Source organism: Protopterus annectens, chromosome 3.part1, assembly GCF_019279795.1.
Source record: "Protopterus annectens isolate FY-2018-M chromosome 3.part1, PAN1.0, whole genome shotgun sequence".
NCBI lineage: Eukaryota > Metazoa > Chordata > Ceratodontiformes > Protopteridae > Protopterus > Protopterus annectens.
The window spans coordinates 1,596,751,472-1,596,773,081 of record NC_056732.1 but is presented as its reverse complement, the minus strand read 5'-3'; the positions used below and the strand labels follow the sequence as shown (position 1 = coordinate 1,596,773,081).

The following is a 21,610-nucleotide window of genomic DNA, read 5'->3' as shown; positions in this document are numbered from 1 at the left end:
TTTGTATGTTAGGCAGAGATCGTCCCTGAGTAGGCGATATGCGATGGAGTAAAGCTGTAGTTTTTTGAGACGGTCTGTGTAGAGCATCTGTTTGAGGCCAGTAATCCTCTTTGTGAGGTATTTCTGTGGTCTTTCCAGTTGTTGTAGATGTCTTATGAGGTACATACCAAAAGGGGCATTGTACTCTATAATGGGTCTAATGAGTGATGAGTAGAGAGGAACAATGACCTATTTTTTTTCTGGATGAGAATCCTTTTGTGATGAGATGAGCCATGTAGAAGGATTTCCTGACCACCGTGGCGATGTGATTATCAAAGGAGAGACTACTGTCCACCTGTGTCCCAAGGTCTCTTATCACATTTTCGGCATTAAGTAGACTACCAGCTATGTGGTAGTTCATGGGTACAGAGTTTTTACCAAAGGGGATGACAATACACTTTTTGGCATTGAGCTTCAGGCCATGGCTTTGACACCAGGTATCTGTCTCAGTGAGGCCCTTTTGTAGTTTGTCCACATCGTTAGGAGTTACGATTATCTCCTAGTTTGCAGTCATCTGCAAACTTTGTTAGCCAAAGACCTTCTGTGTTAGCCTGCACTTCAGAGAAGTAGATACCAAACAGGAGAGGACCCAGGACTGAACCCTGTGGTACTCCACTTGTCACTGGTCTGAAGTCGGATTTGGAATCCGCTACTTTCACAGTGTGGGTTCTGTCCATGAGCAGTTGGCAACCCATCTTGTGACATAGGGATTTATACCTAGTTTAGTGAGCTTATCTATAATTACAGAGTGGGGGGTGGTGTCGAACGCCTTGGCGAGAGCTAGATAAGCTGTGTGAACCATTTTACCCTCATCTATGGCTTTGGTGACTGCTTCAAAGAAGTCAATCACGTTTAGAAGACGTGATCTGCCTTTTACAAATCCAAACTGGGTAGGGTCCAGCGTTTGGAGATTACCAATGTCTTTGTTTATGAGTTCCATGATGATATGTTCCATGGCCTTGCAGACCAGGCTCGTCAGGCTAATGGGGCGGTAGTTCCCGGGGTCCATTGTGGCTCCACCTTTGTGAAGTGGGATAACCATCACGGTGCACCATTCAGTGGGTACAAAGCCTGAGGTGAGGCTATGACTGAACATGGTACTTAGGTAGGGTGCCAGTTCAATCTGTAGTTTGTGCAGAACGCAGACTGGGATATTGTCAGGTCCCATGGATGCTGTGTTCTTGGCTTTGGAGAGTGTGTTTTTTACCTGTGCAGCTGTGATTATAGGAACTTTGCATTCTTCTGGCATAGAGATGGGCCCTGTAGGGGGTGAGAGGGGGGGGTAAAGTTATCACTGAACCTATCTGCTAGGATGTTGGCAATATCAGTTGGTTCTGTATATTTAGCGCCATTGTGCTGTAACTCAGAGCAGATCTTAGTGTTCCCATTGAGATTATTGACATAGATATAGAATGCTTTGTGGTTGTCTTTAGAGTCAGTGGCAATTTTGTTTTCATAACTAGCTTTGGAGGATTTTATGAGGGATCTCAGCTTCTTACTGAGGTTGACTGGGGAGTTCCTCCAGTCATGGGATTTTACTCTTTTTTGCAACAGTTTCTTTCTTCTGTTGTAGAGTTTGTTTATGTCAGAGGACCACCAGATTGGTTTCCTGTTTTTGGAGGATAACATATTGGTTCTGTTAGGGATAGCATGATCCATGCACTCGTGTAAGTGCTTATAAAGTGCACTTCAGCAGTCATACCTCTATTGTCCATCTGCATGGGTGTCGTGAAGTTTGCCACTTCTGTCTTAAGAAGTGTGAAGTTGGCTTTGGAGAAGTTTTTTACGATGGTTTCCCTAATTGGGGGTGGGGTTGGGATGTGGATGTCTAGGCTGATTAGCTTGTGGTCGGATCTGACCAATGAGGAATTGACCTCTGGTGTGGAACACCGGTTTCCCATGTTGGTAATGACCAGGTCTAGGATATTGCTGCCCCTGGTGGGGGTGTGAATAAGTTGATCCAAGGCGTTGGAATTTATGAATTCTAGAAAACGTTGAGCAAAAGTGTTGGTACATGAGTAGTTTTCCCAGTTAATGGTGGGGTAGTTGAAATCGCCCATTATTAGGGTTTTGGGTTGTACCCTAATACTTTCCAGTGTATCAAGAAATGAGGAGTGGGAATCCTGGGGCATAGTGGGGGGTCTGTAGCAAGCTACAATTTGGATTGCGGTCTTGCCCAGAGTTAGTTGCACTTGAATAATCTCGGATGCATTATGCTGTGCAACTAGCCTGGAGGTGTGGATATCCTTAATGAATATGGACACGCCTCCACCTTTAGTGCTTCGTTCTGGGTTAGGTGGCCGAAAGGTGTGGTATGAATTGTAGCCTGGTAATGCAGGGGTGCTCTCTGGAGCTTTGAACCTGGTCTCTGTCACTGCACAGATGTCAGTGTTCTCCATTTAAGGAGTGCCTCGAGTGAGTGCATTTTGAGGTTTAGACTTCTAGCACTGAGTAGCATTACCCTCAGATTTTGCTTGCTTGTACCTGCTACAGTGGTGACTTTGTCATTTGAACTTTGCCTAAAAAAGGCGCTATAGGGGTGGCAAGAGCCTTAGCCAGTATCCGGAATCCTAAGGGTGACAGGTGCAGGCCATCTCTGGCAAAGCATCGTGGTCTGTCGATCATGTCGTCCCAGGCAGACAAATACTGGATCCCCTTAGAATGACACCAGAAGCTTAGCCAATTGTTGAAGTCAATCATTTTGTCCTTGTACTGTGGTATCATTCTGGGTGATGGCAGGATGCTACTCAGGGTTAGGGTCATACCTGCCTGGGATACAAGATCGGAGATCTCCTCCATATCTCTTTTCATGTATTCTAGGGAGGTACATCTCAGGTCATTCACACCAACATGGACAATGACAGTGTCATATTTGTACTTATTGTGGAGTGACCTGAGTGCATGCGTTATGTAGCAGATCCTGGCACCTGACAGGTAGCTGACAGTAACTTTCTCCTTGTTTAGTCTAGTGAGTGGAACATCAGTGTGCCTGACTATAGAGTCACCTATGACTAGAGTGTTGGGTACGTTGTTATGCCTTATGGGCTGTGGTTGAGTGGCACACTGAGTTTGTGGGCTATGTGTCATTTGGGTTGTGTTGGGGGGTGGAGTTTGCTTGCGTTTATGCTTTAGATGTCCCTGATGTTTGGGCAAGTTTTTGTTGAGAGCCTCCACGAATGTAGGTGTGTGTTTTGTGTTTCTATGTGTGTGTGTTGGTGGTGTAGGTTTTGAGGGACTATGTGATGAGTGTGGTGTGGTGCAAGTGTCTACCTTCTCCTCTTGACTGTCTAGTCCAGTCTTGGGTGAAGAGAGCTTTGCTTCCAATTTGGCTATATAAGTGCATCTCTCACAGGTTGTAGTGTTGGGTGGTAGGAGGAGAGGGTTGTCTGTGTACATGAGGCAATTGCTGCATTGCCTCAAGATGCCCAGATTCATCACGTAGACAGGAGAAATCACTGGGAGCTGACCCTTAGACATGCCTGGATAGGTGCTTATTTATTAAGTACTAAAAACTGCTTTCCTCTAGACAAGTGAGGAAAGTTGAGTGCTGTAGTAATTTGCAGCTTATGTAGTGCTTACAATGAGTTCTGAACAAGTGCTAAGTTCAAAGAAACAGATTTGAGTGCTGAAACTAGAAAATTGGCTAGTTATAAGAAACAAAACTAAGCTAGAAGGCTTCCCTCCAACACAAAAGGGCTTGGGGGCTCAGAAGCCTACAAACAGTCTAGACCACTTAACAGGAAAGGCAGGAAACAAGCTTCAAATTTTTTTTGTTTCTGTTTCCCAGATGCTCTCTTTGTACACAGTAGGAGTGCCTGAAATCAGAATATGATCTCACTGCACTCAGTTGAGTGAGAAAATGAGATGAGCCCAGAAGGAGTATCCAAACACAAATTTACAAGAGGGACAGGCAGTTTAAAAGCCACTAAGATTAACACCAAAACAGAAGCAGAGAGGGTGGGTGGGAAACTAACTGAAGAACAGAGTCAAAACTTCCACTTGAGTTAATATTCATGCAACACAATTAAATCAATTTAAATACTGTATTATTTCAAAAAAGTGCAGATAAAAGGTACTTAAATTCTCTTATACATCCAGTTGAATACAGCTAGATCTTAGCCGGCCAAAGCTGAGGTTTTTAAGCAGAAAATATTTCAAACTGTACCACTTAAATAGGCATTGACAGGAAATCAAAGAATGTGGCTACCCCCACACCTGCAATTACTAACAGACAATAAAATTCAAGCAAGCACTAATTGAAGAACAGAGTCAAAACTTCCAATTCAGTTAATATTCCTGCAACACAATTAAATCAATTTTCATGAGAAATGGCCTATAATCCTCCTGTCACTAGGCGGTGGACAGCTGTCCACAGTAAATCTCCTGCTCAGAGGAGTTAAGAAATATACATTACTTTTAAAAGTGATGGTGACCCTCGATTAGAAAATTTCTGTTTGTAATCTAGAGTAGCTCTCATAGAAAGGGGTTAAGTAGCAAGCGACTCCAAATGTCCATAATACTTAGTTGACTTAAACTGATCTGAAACCTGAAACTGATGCTTTTTTTGAAACAGATAGAGAACGGTATAAGAATTAATGTTTCCTTCTGTTTTTTTTTTTTTTTATGATAAACTTTAAGAAGAAGGAAGGCGATGACAAGAAGAGTGATTCAAAAGACGGTGAGTCACAGACACTGAACAGCTTTTGTATCAAGGTGGAAACCGTTAGCAGTGATGATGAGGCACAACTGTCTACAAATGATCCAGATACCAGCCAACACATCAAGGACAGGGAATGGAACTGCTCCCAGCCTGGAACCAATCACAACTTGACAAACAAAGCGGCAGTTGGCGTGCATACTGGCGCCAGACAGCACTTAGAGGACAGGCTCAGAAATGGAGGAGACTACTTCAGTAGTTACATGACCCAGAAACCCAGTGATGAAATCAGGAAGGTGAAAGTGCTGTCAGACAGTATCAATGATTGTTTCGTAGATGATTTGACTGACGACAGTTATGAGGCCATAACTATACCAGGTATGCATATATTAGAATGTATCTGTATTTTGAATGTGGTACAACTAGATTTTGATGTATAAAGCAGGTAATGTCTAGCATACTTGTCACTTTAGATGTCTACTAGTCCATTCTGTTTGTAGTACTTGGTGCATTGTACTACTGTGAGCTTTGTCATTTATATTGTGCCGGGATATCTCTTTCTGCATCAGGATGATTAAACTAGTAATTTCTACTTGTGATTTATTAATAATTTCAGAAAGATGACATTGCAGTATTTATGAAGAGGCCAGAATGAAGCTGTGTAAGGCATCTCTAAGTGAGCAGAGAAAGATAATGTGGAATGCAAGGCCATTTAAGTTTCAATTATGAATATCAATGAGGCAAGAAAAATAAATATCCCACATTTGGGTATACTTGCACAAAGAGAATATGAATGGAGAAGTAGGTATAGTGGTAATGAGTGTGCTAGAAAGTAGTATAATGAAGAAAAAAGGTAATATTTTAAATGAGACTTGATTTTCATAGATGAATCAGGGTGAATGTGCTGGTATGCAGATGGAGGGGCTGCCAGTGGGAACAGTGCATGCAAAGAGAAGAGTGATTCAGTCAGTTTTCAATATTTTGTTTGTTAAACTAGGCACATTTACAACATGCCATATTTAAGGCCATAAACAGTAAAATAAGTCAATCCAAGTGGAAATATAGCAGTAAAAGGATCCCTACAACCTTGGCTGATTGAACATTACGACCATGAGACCAGATGGGATATTCCAAAGAAGAGTTTCAAAAAGAAAAAGAAAAACAGTTTTTGCAGTACTGTTGTTCCCTCTAGAAACACTGATTCCCCCCATACTGGACGCTAGAAGTATGTAGTAGAAAAAGATGTGAAGATTAAGTTTACAAAATTAATCCATTAGTAATCTTATCCCTTCCATTCTAAGCACTGCAAAAACCTGTTATATTGTTCTACTAAAACCACCATTTCTAACAGAACATTTAATTTCTCCACCAACCTTAATTATGATTATACGAGTCAGAATACTGTCCCTGTCTTCACTGTGCTAGAGTGGTTTGCTAACAGTTGCTTTCAAGGAATTTTTCTACTGTTTTGGTCCTCTGACTCTGACATTTCTCCCACTCCTTTTTCTTTTTCCTCAGAATGTATAGGGGGAGCTTATTTTGCTCGTTCCTTGCTCCTGCCCCTATTGGATCTATGTTTAACTGCCAAATAACATTTTCATCAAACGTCTAAACATCGAACCCTAACCACTAAATGTTCATTCAACGAACATTCATTTTAGCGAACGGGAAACTAACTAGTTGGCCAATACTTCCCTGTCTGCCCTTTTTCCCACTGTAGTGCAGTCTTGGAGTTGGTATATATAGTCAGGGGGGGTGCGGGGGGCAAAGCCCCCCACCCGGGTTGGTTTAAAATACTGCGCTTTGTGAGATGTAGAAGTGTTGGCTAACTAGTTACTTTCCCTGGTGAAAAAAAAAATTAACATTTTCTGAATGAATGTTCGATACATAGATCCATCCCATTAGTATTGTTTGTCTTTCTTTGGACCTTTTGTGATAGATTATTATTCTCTTTCACAGACTCCAGAGAGTTGTCCTGTATTGATATAGTATTTTTAAATTGGTAAGACCCACTCAACATAACTGTCTGTTTTCAAGGATAAACAAGGTAGCTTTTCCTGTGGCTGTGGCCTTTATTTGATATGTATACAGCAGTGGTCTATGGAACATCAGCATGATACATCTCTGGACAGATCATTATTGTAACCGTTAAGCCATATTACCAGCCCATGGTGCTCGTTCTGATTACATTGCCTTTACTGAGTTATCCATTGGCAGTATAATTTTTTAAAAGTAAAATTCTTTATCATAGTGATTAGAACAAACATATTTAGAAGTATTTATATTTTCCTAATGAAGTATCATACAGCTGAGTATTACAAAAGTTTACATGGGTCTTAATTATAACAATATCCTGGTGTCTCTATAGTGCTATAACTGCGTACCTATACATTTCTGTGGGCATACCTCTAACATTTTTCATTATTAGTTATTATGCAGAGAAGTCATGTGGCATTAATACAAAATTTAATTATTCTAACTTTTCTCATCTGAGGTGAAAGCAGGATATATAATTTAATCAGTTAAATCACATTGCAGCCACCGGAGTTCTCCACATCTTTTCATTTTTACTGTATCACACTTACTTTCAGTGTACCTCATCTTCCACAACCCTTTCCTTATATTTTTCATTACTGCTGTTTTATATCCCTTTACTTGCAGTGCAGTGCTTTTTAATGTCTCTCCAAAAGGCCCTCCATCAACAAAAAGGCATCCCTGTCTGTTATGTTATGATGATATAACATTAAAAACTACACTGATATTTCCATTAACTCCTGCCTTTCCCTTAATGCCTAACATTTCCCCAGCTCTTTGTTATATTTATCCAGTATAATTTGAACCAGTGCCCAAAATCGATTATTTTTTTGTTCATCAGTTTACAGCTTAGCCTTAAAGACAGTTTCTTGTATAATTTCTAACATCCACTTCATATGTGCCACGGGTTTCCACGCTGTCAAGCTTCATCTGCTTTGCACAGTTTACCAGCCTGTGGCATACCCCTGCTTTATCAAGACTGTCACTTCATCCACTTAGCTGTATATGAGGGACAGAACAAAAAATATGAGGCAAAATGAGTGATGCTTTACAACATACTTCTTAATTACCCAAAAGTTTAGCAAAATGTCGAGATTTTGTATCATATTTTTTAGTCTTTTCCTCATAATTATTTTTAGTATTTCTGTTGAAGACTGAAGTCATTAAATAATGGCAGACATTCGAGTTTCAGATTTCATATCCTTCAAAAAAATAATACAAGCTAATGCAAAACCTGTTATTATAACAACTTTCTAAGTTTATAAGAGCAATGTTTAAAATCTGTCACTGATTTTGGCCTTTGTTTCCAACTATTTTTGACTTTGTCCATAATTCTTGCACTAAGAGGTTGAGACGTTTGTTCTGCAAAATTCATGATAGTTCGGAGATATGCATCTCTTCACTATTCAAAATTCCATGCAATTTCACATCTCAGTCTCTTGCCTTTTCATCTATTTCTGTTAAGTGCTGCTTCATCCACTCACTTGGTTTTACCACCTCAACTACGTTATCCTTAATTTCAAATATTTGTTTAACAGCCTCAATGGCTGTTTCTTGGCCATGCAGAAACTCCACTTCATCCATGTAACCACTCCCAGCGGCTTCAAATGTACTGCAAACAGTCTAGAAAGATCCCCACACTTTCATCCTTCTAGCTTCCACTCTACTTGTGACTCTCCAACATTTAACTGTAGCATTTTTTGATATTTGTACTCACTCAATGTGAGGATTTGTGGCTACCCTATTCTAACTCCTGACTGATGTCTTCACAAAACTTAGATTCCACTCCATATTCTTTACGTTTTTCATCTGCAGTAAATAGCTGAAACCTTCTCACTTCAGTTGTACCAAAACAGCATCGAATTAACTGCATTCACTTGCAATGTAGTGATTTTAACTTTTAGATAAACAGTGTCACAACCAGAGGTAACCAACTTCATCAAATATCTGAAATGCATTTGGAATTATAGCCTTATAGTTCCCATTCCTGCTGATCAGTCTCTAAGCCAGGTACTAGCTATTACATCCTGCTTGCCGCCATGTTTGTAGTTCATGTGAAATGTTTAAGGAGTGTTGGGTGAACACCATCTCCAGATTTCTTTAGTGCTGCCTTCTTTACTTTTGGCTAAGCCTGGCTCATGTTTGCATTCCGTAGTGGTAAGATCAAGCTATTTGATTCTAGCCTTTTTAGATATCTTTTTACAATCCTGATAATAGTGCAACTATGTTTTGAGTCTTTCTTCATGCTTTTTGTAGCTGGTGAGGAGGCACGCTATACAATTTGTGGCTTTTTCAGTGTTGTAAAGGCATTGAATAGTAATTTTGCCAGTAGTGATATCTTTATGACTTTTCTGGTTAGCTTTCCTGCACTAACTGCCCAGCATTTTCTTATTTTGTTTTCTTAATCCACTGGCACACTGACTAGTTACTCTGCTGAGCTTCCAGAACCTCAAGTCCGTAGTAAGACCTGCTTTGTGGTGTTGTTTTAGCAACCTTAAAGATCGTTATGAATATCACTTTGCTCCTAACATTCTCTGTGGACTCTGTTATCTTGACTGTGAATAAATCTTGCTTAATTTGTGAGCAGAATTTTCTGACTTTACTATCAAATATAGCTAATATCACAACAAAGAAAAACCCTGCATCGTAATCTTTAACCATTCCTTGCCTGCCGCTTCCAGCATTCTCTTATTCATTTCTGATACCTTTTTTCCTTTTGGTTTAGCAGTTTGAAGGTCATCCCAGATCTGAACTTCTACTCATAGTTGGCCATGAGTTGTAGCTGTATGCATTCCTAGTCTATCAGTGCAGCTTGAACTCAAAGGCTGATAATTCCTAAATAACATTGGCCAAGGCACTATACTTTGTCTTTATTAATGACAATGACATCATTATTCATGCATTTCTAAACAATGTCAAATTCTTTCATCAAATCAAAGATTTCTCAATGTATTCTTCAGGCTTGCCATTTAATATATGTAACTTCCTTACAATTGATGTGCAGCCTGTCTCTAAACATTGTTTCCTTATCTGGCTACTTGTACCTGTTATCCAGTATAAAAAAGTTGCAGTTTTATAGAATCATTTTGGCAGTAATCCATAGGATCATAGGAACTTACTAGGCTATTGGCCCTGAGGCTCTTACAAGCCTAGCCAAGAATTTACCCCATGTTCCAACAAGTCAGCACCCTATGCTACAGTCCAGAAGGGACACATGTGGAATGCCAGGGGTGTATTTTCTGTTCCCCATCCAGTTATCCAGGTTGCACTTAAAAAGGTTTAATGAGGTACTCTGCTTTACGTGGAGAGGGAGTCTATTCCCCAAAAGGGAGAGTCTCTGGGACACAAATCTGTCCTGCCAACAAGTCCTATTGATGTCACAGACATGGTTGAGGTCGTGCGTACAGGTTACTCGAGTGGAGCTTGACATGCGGATATGCAGCAGTCCCATCAGGGTGGTATCTGAGATTGCTTTGTATGCCAGACAGAGGTCATCTCTGAGGAGTCTGTAGGAGACTGAGTAGGGGGCAGGGCTTTTAGCCTATCTGTGTAGGGTAGATGTTTGAGGCCCTGGATTCTCCGGGTGAGAAACCTCTGTGGTCTCTCCAGCTGCTGCATGTGCTTTGTGAGGTACATGCCGAAAGGGGTATTGTAATCAATGATGTATCTTATAAGGGAAGAACACAGGGATCTTATGACCACCTTGTCCCTGGATGAGATACCCTTACTAATGAGGTGGACCATGTAGAAAGCTTTCCGTACAATGGAGGCAATATGGTGGTCAAAAGTCAGTTTGCTATCAGTCTGGGTTCCTAAGTCCCTCATGACAGATTGGGTGTTCAGTACCTTATTATCAATGTAATAATTTGTGGGAACATCACTCTCCCCAAAAGGGATGATGATGCATTTTTTTGACATTTAGTTTGAGGCCATGTTTCTGGCACCAGTCATTTGTTTGGGTGAGACCCTGTTGTAGGATGTCCAGATCTCCAGGGAAATTGATGACAGCACCCTGCTTGCAGTCATCTGCAAAGTTGGTCAGCCATGGCCCACTAGATTTGGTCTGCACCTCCGGGAAGTATATTCCAAACAGCAAAGGCCCTTAGACCAATCCCTGGGGTACACCACTTTTTACAGGTCTACTACTTGAGGTGGATTGCCCTATTTTGACTAGGTGGGTTCTATCAGTGATCCAGTTTGCTACCCATCTGGAAATATATGGATTGATGCCTAGTTGAGAGAGTTTATCTATTATGCCTGAGTGGGGAATAGTATCGAAGGCTTTGGCCAAGTCAAGGTAGGCGGTGTGCACCATCTTCTCCTCATCTATGGCCTTGGTGACAGTCTCAAACAAGTCAACCATATTTAACAGGCATGACCTCCCCTTGACAAAACCAAACTGTGTGGGATCAAGTGTCTGGAGGTTGCCAATGTGCTTGTTAATGAGGTCCATAATAATCCACTCCATGGCCTTGCAGATCAGGCTAGTTAAGCTGATGGGTCTATAATTTCCTGGATTGGTGAACACTCCACCTTTGTGTAAGGGGGTGTTAGTAGCTGTCCGCCACTTGGCTGGGATGAAGATGGTACTCAAGGTTTGGTTGAATAGGGTGCTAATGGTGCTGCAAGTTCCTGCCTGAGTTCATGTAGGATGCAACCTGGAATGATACTGAGTCCCATGGAGGGTGTATTTTTTGCCTTTGAGAGGGCAATGATGACTTGCTCCCTAGAGATAAGGGGAGGGGGGCAGGCACTGGGGATGTCCTGTTTTACTGATGGGGGATAGAGGAATTAAGTTTTCACCGAACCTGTCTGCCAGTAGGTTGGCTATATCTACAGCGTTTGTGGTGTCCTTGACCACCGGTTCTGATCAGATCTAGGTGCTTCCCTTGAGATCGGGGATATATGTGAAGAAGGCCTTATGATTGTCTTTAGTAGATGTGGTCAGTTTGGACTTGAAGTTTGCTTTGGAGGATTTCACTAATGCTCTTATTTGCTTGTTCAGGCTAAGAAGAGATTGCTTCCAATTAGGCACCTGCTCCTTCTTGGTCCTGGGCAGCAATTTTTTTTCCTTTTATTATAGAGTTTATTTATTGTAGATGTCCACCAGACAGGTTTTCTCTTCTTTGAGGAGGATCAACCTGTCTGGTATTCCTGATTCCATGCAGCTATATAAATGTTCACTTAGTACTTTGGTGTAGGTTTGGACATATGTGCCAGTTCCTATGGAGGAAGAGGGGGTTGTGAAGCTGTTTATACCTTCCCTCAGGAGGTTGTAATCAGCCTTAGAGAAATTTTTTTGTTTGACCCTAGCTAAGGGGTGTTGGGGGAGATGGTGACTTCAAAAGTGACTGCTTTGTGGTTGGATCTTACCAGGGATGATGACACTGTAGGATGCTGAAGTGGTTACTCATGTTGGGTAATACCAAGTCCAATATATTTTTCACCTCTTGTGGGGGTGTCAACCAACTGGTCCATAGATTCATAGGTAGGTACTAGGCTATTGGCCCAAGGGCCTATGTAAGCCTAGCCAACAAGGTTCCCTGGCTTACGCCACCCAAGAAAGTTATTTTCCTGTGCCACTGTCGAGCAGAGACACAGAAGTGATCCCCGGGGTGTATTTCCTATTTCCCATCCACTCATCAAGATTTTTCTTGAAGAGTGTTGACAAAGAACTTTGCTTGACATAGATGGGTAGCTTGTTCCAGAGTATGGGAAGTCTCTGGGACAGGAATCTATCCCTCCAGCATGTCCTGTTTATTGTGGTGACAAGGTTTAGATCCTAGAGCGTGTAGCTCGGAGGGATTGGGATTTTTTTAGGTGTAGCATGTCCAAGAGCTCTGGGTTTGACATAGCTTTATATGTTAGGCAGAGATCACATCGGAGTAGGCGATATGCTACAGAGTAAAGCTGGAGTTTTTTGAGGCGGTCAGTGTAGGGCATTTGTTTGAGGCCAGTAATCCTCTTTGTGAGGTACTTCTGTGGCCTTTCCAGCTGCTGCAGATGTCTTGTGAGGTACATTCCAAAAGGAGAGTTGTACTCTATAATGGGTCTAATGAGTGTCGAGTAGAGGGGAACAATGACCACTTTTTTCCTGGATGAGAACCCTTTTATGATGAGGTGTGCCACATAGAAGGACTTCATGACAGCTGTGGTGATGTGACTATCAAAGGAGAGACTACTGTCCACCTGGGTCCCAAGGACTCTTATCACACATTCGATGTTAAGTAGATTGCTGCCTATGTGGTAGTTCATGGGTACAGAGTTTTTACCAAAGGGCATGACACTACACTTTTTGGGATTGAGCTTGAGGCCATGGCTGTGACACCAGGCATCTGTCTCAGCGAGGCCCTTCTGTAGGATGTCCACATGATTTGGGGACTTGACTATGGCTCCTAGTTTGCAGTCATCTGCGAACTTCATTAGCCAGAGGCCTTCTGTGTTAGCCTGTACTTCAGAGAAGTAGATACCAAACAGGAGAGGTCCAAGGATGGAACCCTGTGGTACTCCACTTGTCACTGCTTTGAGGTCAGATTTGGAGTCTGCAACTTTTATAGTGCGAGTTTTGTCAGTGAGCCAGTTGGCAACCCATCTTGTGACGTAGGGATTTATACCTAGTTTAGTGAGTTTAGCTATAATTCCAGAATGGGGGATGGTGTTGAAAGCCTTGGCGAGGTCAAGATAGGCTGTGTGAACCACCTTACCCTCATCTACGGCTTTGGTGACTGCCTCAAAGAAGTCGATCAGGTTCAGGAGGCATGATCTGCCTTTCACAAACCCGAACTGGGTGGGAACCAGAGTTTGGAGGTTACCAATGTCTTTGTTTACGAGTACCATAATGATACGTTCCATGGCCTTGCAGACCAGGCTTGTCAGGCTAATAGGTCGATAGTTCCCGGGATCAGTGATGGCTCCCCCTTTGTGGAGTGGAATAACTGTTGCTGTGCACCATTCAGTGGGCACAAAGCCTGATGTGAGGCTATTATTGAACATGGTGCTTAAGTGGGGAGCCAGTTCGTTCTTTAGTTTGTGTAAAACGCAGCCTGGGATGTTGTCCAGTCCCATGGATGCTGTGTTTTTGGCTTTAGAGAGTGCAGCTTTTACCTGCGTAGTTGTGATTACAGGGACTCTGCATTCTTCCTGTATAGATATGAGCCCTTTAGGGGGTGGGGGGGGGGATAAAGTTAGCACTGAACTTATCTGCCAGGATGTTGGCAATATCAGTTGGTTCTGTAATTTTCGTGCCTTTGTGCTTTAACTCAGAGCAGATCTGGGTGTTGCCATCGAGATTCTTGACATAGCTATAGAATGCTTTGTGGTTGTCCTTAGAATTAGTGGTGATTTTGTTTTCGTAGCTAGCTTTGGAGGATCTTATAAGGGATCTCAGCTCCTTACTGAGGCTGACCAGGGAGCTCCTCCACTCATGGTATTTTACTCTCTTTTGCAACAGTTTCTTCCTTCTGTTGTACAGTTTGTTTATGTCAGGGGACCACCAGGCCCCAAGATATTTGTCCAAGGCATTTGCATTGACAAAAATCAATGAATCTCTGGGCATTTGTGTTTTGGCATGAGTATTTCTTCCAGTCTATGGTTGGATAGTTAAAGTCGCCCAAGTTCAGGGTAAAGGGTTGAATCTTGATAGATTTGACGAGGTCCAGATAGGTGGAGTGGAAATCTTGAGTCAGAGTTGGAGGCCTATAGCTACTGTAGCTGTGATTTCAATAGGGATCTTGACAGTTGTTAACTGCACCTGGAGTGTTTCCTGTGCATCATACTGTTTGACCAGCCTAGAGGTGTGTATGATTTTTATATATATTTCAACTCTACCTCCTTTTGTTTTGTTGCCCACGGTTTGGGGTGTGAATGACTGGTAGGATGTGTAACCTGGTATGGCTGGGGTGCTGTCCGCAGCTTTGAACCTGGTTTCTGTGCCTGCACAAATGTCAGCTTCTTCCAGGGTTAAGAATTCTTGCAATGAGTCCAGTTTCATGTTTAAACTCCTAGCGTTTAGCAGCATGACCTTTAATTTACGTTTTGATGAAATTTTCATGTTGGTAGTTTTGACCTCATGGCATTGCCTAAAAAAGGCACTATGGGGGAGACAAGAGTCTTTGCCAGGAGCCTGAGTCCCAAGGGAGACAGATGCAGGCCATTTCTGGCAAATCATTGTGGTTTGTCAATCATGTCATCCCAGGCTGTCAGATACTGGATCCCCTTGGAACGACACCAGAAACTAAGCCAATTGTTGAAGTCAATCATTTTCTGTTTGTATTGAGTCATCATTCTGGGTGACGGTAGAATGCTGCTTAAGGCTAGAACATACCTACCTGGGACACATACTCCACCTATGAAGCATGATGCATCCCTGCTATTTTGGCATTAGCATCCTCCTACACTGGGCAATGCACCTGGGATGATGCAAACAACCCATAAAACCTCTATTGGCAGTTATTCAGTTAATCTGTTTTACATACTCATATTGTGACTTCTTCTTTATCGGCCCTAGTCTTGGTATCAGTTATGCAGGAAACTAGTAGCTTCTGTTGCTGTTGATATCATTAAATGCCATGGCATCAGCCATCCCTGGTCAGACTAGTCCACAGATAATTGTGTCTTCAGTGGTTGTCCTGCATTTGAAGCTAACTGTCTCGGCAGTGATACCTCTGGTGCCAGTGGTTCCTCTGCTCCAGTCAGTCCAGTTAGTTACAATAGGGGCTGATGTCTGTACCAACTTCCTTGGAGCCTTTTTAGGCAGTGATATTGGCCACTGAGCCTTAGTGCTGTGAAAGCGTACATCTGGACTAGTATGTAATTCACACTCAACAATGGAAACTATGACTCAGTCAGTGCCATCATCATGCAGTTCCACTATCTCTTTATAACCCAGCATCACTACCTGTCAAAGAAAGGTGGCCAGAAAAGAAATAATAAGCCTTTTGGAAAAAAAAGACATTCCACAAGTCCCACCATATCAGAAAGGATTGTTGGTTGACTAAGCTTGCAGCCAAAGGAGATCATCAGGAAGCTGAACCACATCACCCAGTACTGGTGGGAGACTAGCAGTGTCCCCATTAAGTACACTTTCTCCATGTATTTGGTAAAAATTTGTTTCCAGCCATTCAGTCATCCAGCCTAGTTTTAAAGTTTGCTAAAGGAAGTACTGTGCTTGCTAATTTACCTTCCCAGGGTTGTCCAAGTATATACCTGTTCCTAGTGGCCTAACACAAGGGAAAACTTATTCAGAAAAGGGGCATAGATTTTTCAATGTGGACAACCAAAAAGGGCTTATATCCCTTTTTGGCTCCTGTTCCTATTGTAATGCTTAGATACCTTTTCATCTCCTGTTCTGTTGTACTGGAGTACTTTTCATAAATTTTTTTATTCAGGCTTAACTTTTTGTCAGCCAAGGTACATATATTGGCTATATCCAGTTTCCATGTGGGTGTACGCAACAATTCTCTGGCTTCAATTAAGGTGTCCAGCTAGGCATTTTCTTTAATAGGAGATCATTGAAGAGTTGGCTGCCTCCATGGAGCATAAACTTTGTGCTTCAAAAAGTTCTCTTTGTTTCCTTTCAAACTAGCATCATGATGACATATAAAGTAATTATCCACATAGATCTCAACCTTATACATCAGGAATTAAAGACAAAGGAAAAAATGGAAAAAAAGATCCATATTAGGGACAGTTTTTAAGTAACTTAGAAAGTTGCTAGAAAAAGGGAATGTGAATTAACATGTATTCCCTGAAGTGAAAGAAGACTAATTGCAATTATTATCAGTATTTACTGACTATAATCCACCACCATTTCTAAAAAAAATCCAGCTTTAGGAGGGACAGAACAAAAATCTGAGCCACAATGAAAGAGTTCATTAAAAATTGGGAATACTCTAAGAGGTGCAGCTATCCTGAAAGGCCCTATTTTTGATAGAAATTACTTTGGCTAGATGACTATCCAAGCTTCAGGATTTGTGCATTGATTATTTTTATCAGATCTTCCATAAGAAAAGGGTAACACTTCACGCTCACTCATGTTTCTGCTACATGCTGCTGTCAGAACCAACTTAGATTGGTCAGTCTCCCTGTCTTTTTTTAATTATTTCAGTAAATGGGAATATCTCTTGCTTTGTCTAGACATTTATAAAACAATGTTAAGTTGAATGTAGTCACTATTTTTGGGGGGATTGTTTCTTAACCACTGAAAAGGTTGTGCCTGGGAATTGGTTCCAGAGGCTGAAGGCAATACAGTAGATTATTTTAGATATGAAAGCTGTGCACATACTGTAGTAGTATAGCTAGGTGATCCAAGATTGTCACCTTCAACAAATCCACCTACCATCTCCCTTTTCCAACTGAGCCAAAGTCTGTAGGAAGTTTTTATAGGTATATAGGCTATTGGTTAGGCCAGGGCTGAGCTGTGGAGTTAGGTGTTCAGAAATCTGGAGGGCTAATGGAATATGTGCCTCCTGTTGCAGATAATGGATGTGTAATGTGTGTCTTAAAGTTTTCCATTTGTTCTTTCTTTATATTATTCAGCCTCTGCTGAAAATTGACTTTGTTCCAAGTCAGACTTTCCTGGTAAACAAATGTTAAATAAAAATAAATAAATTATGGCTAACGGTCAGATGTGACTACTTGCTTCTTCATTAGGCGGTGCATTTGATGGCTGTTGCTCTGAGTTGTGCATTGGTGAGATGTACATCATGCATCTTTTGGTGCACTGATTCTTGAGTATGTTCTCCTTGTATCCATGTTAAAGTTAGTGTCTGCCTGTTTTATATCCCTCCCCATCTTCATTTTCCATTCTGTCATCCATATTTGAGAGATTTCACATCATTCCCATGGGGATCTGATTAATGAACTTGCTTGGTAGTGGCTACAAACCCAAAGTTAAATATTTTCAAGACTGCTACATTATGCAAGGCATGTACCCATCTTAGCTGTTGACTGTAACTGGAAGCAGGCCTAACAATGATAGCCTTAATGAGGTCACTTTCTTGCATTCATTTATCCCTCAAATGGCCTAATTATTTTTTTATATGCTAGAAACCTTCTGCCTACATAAGTTCCATTGAGAAATGTTTTGTTCGTGGAGTGTGTCGGCTCCAGCTTCATTTGGGTGACACCTCCTAGAATCAGGTCCTTTTTATCCAAGATATATCTCTTACCCTGGTCAGCCTTAAATCGAATTAACCATTGTTTAGAACAAATATTTTAGCCTTGTTTGTCTGAATGTCAGAAATGGACAACAGAAATGGATGACTGTTGAGCTCAGAAATTCACAAAACTCCATAAGAGCACATAACTGTATGTTTAACTACATTTTGCTGAGTTTTCAATTTCTGATTAAATTTATACCTTCCTTCCTGACCAACCATTATCCTATGTCTGTAAAAGAGGTTGCACATTTAATTGTACATTATAACATTTAACAGGTTTTCAGCCTGCTTGAGCAATTTCCTGATCCTGGTTTCTTGTGCAGGTCAGCTCTACCCTAATTTTAATAAAAAACATGTGTAGCTCTATGATTACCAGGCTTGTTGCAGTATGTCTTCAGTCTGTGCCCCAATCAGGAATTCTCACCTTTCATCTAGTAGGAAGCTCTGGCCATTCCATTTCCCAACAAATGCAGTGTCTGAACTGTGTGTTAGACTATTTCCCTTTTTCTTTCCATCTAAAAAAATCCTTGAGAATCTAGTTGTTAAGCAGGTCTTGGACAGTATAAATAAATGTGCTTATTTAACCAATAGCATGGCTTTGGGAATAGTGACAGGACAATAACTTCTTTGAGGCTGTTCACTGATATCAACACAAAAATGGACAGTAAAATCCTCAGAGGAGCAGTGTTTGTGATTCTGGTTTAAGCCTTTGATTCCCTCTAACATTATCTCTTACTGTAAACACTGTGCAAAACTGGGTCTTCTGTTGACCTTTGTTGGTGAATTCCATATGTGATTATGCATCATACTGTCCATTTATATGATGATAGGTGTTTGTTCCTCCCCATCTTTCCACTTTGGACTGGGGTATCACGGGGTTATTTCTAGGGTGCTTATTCTTTTCTCTGTTTATTACCTACCTCACAGTCAACCTTCCAAGACTTTCTCATGCTTTATGATGAAGAACTCGCAGTGTTTAGCTCCTCTGCATATCCTTACCTCATACAGTGATTCCTCATGAAAGAGCTCTTGTACCTGCGACAATGGTTCTCAAACAAAAACCTCATCACACATATGAGAATCTTCCCAAACCCCCCATTAAGGCTGGGCTACAGCATGTAGCATTTGTTAGTAAGGTCTTTATGTGTAGCGCACACACACACACACACACACACACACACACACACACACACACACACACACACACACACACACACACACACACACACTTCTGTGGAGATTGAAATTACCAGTTCCCACTAGGAGTGGGATCAATTCACTGTTTCCTTTCAAGATAGATGTGTCAGCAGTGACCACTCAACTCCTACCTCCTACAGTTGGCTATTCCAAGCCACAACTTTGTTTTTCAAATTCCAGTTGCTGATGTCAAAGTCAGGACTTCATTCTTTGTACTGCAGAGTTGAGGAAGGGGAATTTCAACTGTTCTGTGTGTTTGGTAGCAGATTATAATCACATGGGTTCTACAACAAGTGGTTTTCAAATACATGGGTTCTACAACAAGTGGTTTTCAAGTACTCTACAATATATTTATGTAGACACTTTTTTTTCCTCGCTCATTTCCTCATGTCCCTTAAAATCAAATTTAAACAGCTAACAATTCAGTCAGCATGAAAGCATTATGAAAGTGCAGGATTCTGGTTAAAGTATTTTTTATGTTACCAAAGAAGAATAAGTGGAGACCAGTGATGGAACTTTCAGCCCTCCACTAATTTGTGGCATTCAGACAATGAGGACTCTAAACTTCTTGCTTCTTTGCCTAGATCAAAGGTCTGAATGACCTCACTGGATATAAATGATGCTTATTTGTACATCCCTATCTCTGCAGCTCACAGAAGGTACCGGAGATTTGAAGTGGGCATTTCCATTTCCAGTTTATAGCTTTCTTGTTTTGATCTGTGTAGCCGATTTTCTATAAAGAGCTTGGCTGTAGTGTTTGGCTTTTTAAGAATTTGACATATTCAGACTTATCCAAACAGAGATGAATGATCCCTTAGTATAATATGAACTGCAGTATTTCTGTACCTTCATCTCTTCGTGGAAGTAGTTTAATAAAGAAGTGTACGGAGTCGGGTCTTCAGTTGAATCAAAGGATACTGTTTTGGAGGCCAGTGTTAGACTTTAAAGTCTCTTAGTTTTATCCTTAAAGACAGGTGCCTGGAAATAATTGTATTTTTTTATATTGCAACTCTCATCAGTTTTAGTAATGATAACAAAAAAAGCTTTGTTCATATTTTCATGTGTTATAATGGTTTCTTAAGAGCTGTACACGAAGAAGATTCCGTGTCCATACTGAAGTTAGAGATACTGTAAACCAAATGATTCCAGTTTTACCAGCAGTTATAAAAGAACTGAATTAGTAAGTGCATTCAGTTGGTCACTGAACGTGCCCCTTTCTCTCCAGTACTTAACACAAAATCCCTAACAATGGATTCTTCACATTATGTGTGAGGACCTCATCTTCTTTTCATAGTTTCATAGATTAATCAGTTAGTACCAAGCCAGTGGCCTAGTGGCCTTTGAGAAACTTGATCACAGGCACCCTTGTAATTGTCTAATTCCTGTTTAAAAGTCTTGAGAAACTGACAGTGGAACTGGAGTTTATTGTAATGGTGAGGGTGAAGACTAAAGGTGAACTTGTGCATTTTCTTTTGTTGTTAGGAAACATTTTGAGGTTAATTAAATTTGCATGTGATAGCCCTCCTGTCTGTCTGTCTGTTCCAACACAGTCTTGAACAATAGGGTATCTTTCTTGGCCAAGAATGTAATGCAGATGTCTCCTCTCATAAGATAAAGCAACTACTAGACTGAAAATGGAGGCAGTTCTTTTAACCTGAGTAACCCGGGCTTTCTAGCTTGCAAGTCTTGGTAACAAGCCTCTGTAGTCTCTCCAGCAGAACCATATGTTTGTGACTGTGCAAGCGGGGGCATTATTCTCAGTGGCTGGTCAAATAACTGACATCCATAGAGTTACTCAAAATCCTTCAGAAGACCATATAAGCCACTTTAAAAGCCTGCCTTGCTATCACAGAAACTTGTAGATCAGTGGCAAGGTTTCCTCACTTTTCTTAGAAAAATAAGTAAAGTAGTCAGTCTCTGCAACTTTTGTCTCTCACAGTTCTCACAGTCTCTGTTTTCTGTAGAAGGAGAACTACTGGTTGCTGATTTTCTTGGACCTTTATTTTTTAAGTATTTGTTTCATACACAAGTCTGCAGTTTCTTCTATGTATCTTTCCATCTTCTTCACAAACAACAGAGGATCTTTGTTCAGCTGTTGTGCTTTGGCTTTAGGCTGTAAACGTTTTCATGGCTTTTGCATCTTTAATTTATTGACAAACTTGTAATTGTGCTCATTTTCTGGTTGATTGTGTCTGAGGGCAACTCTCCTCTTTGGACTATGCCTGCAGTTAGGGAGCACATAAACATGTGCCCTCCCACCTTGGATGGCATGCCTATCATTTCCCTGCCACTCTGTCAGTCTCCTGAGCTACTAATTGAACCTGGGTCCCCTGGGCTTTATCCTTGTATGCAACTGCAGAGGCCTCATTTGGATTGTTAATATGGTATATTTGCAGATGGCACAACTCTGTACTTTTTGGTTTAGCCGAGTTTACATTCCTGGCCTCTGCGTTGCTATACATAGCTCTTTATACTTTTATTGCTCTCATATGTACTTCATGCATCCTTTCAAGTATATGCCCTT

The 21,610-nt window shown here is 41.1% G+C and overlaps 1 protein-coding gene across 2 annotated transcripts in view; it reads left to right on the top strand.

The window, feature by feature from the left end:
* Positions 1-21,610, top strand: part of LOC122798570 (zinc finger protein 852-like) — a 207,105-nt gene that overhangs the window by 105,796 nt on the left and 79,699 nt on the right. For both annotated transcript variants that reach the window (XM_044067628.1, XM_044067627.1), the window contains exon 3: positions 4,678-5,074. In XM_044067628.1, the coding sequence (XP_043923563.1) occupies positions 4,678-5,074 (397 nt within the window). The remainder of the gene's footprint in view (positions 1-4,677; positions 5,075-21,610) is intronic.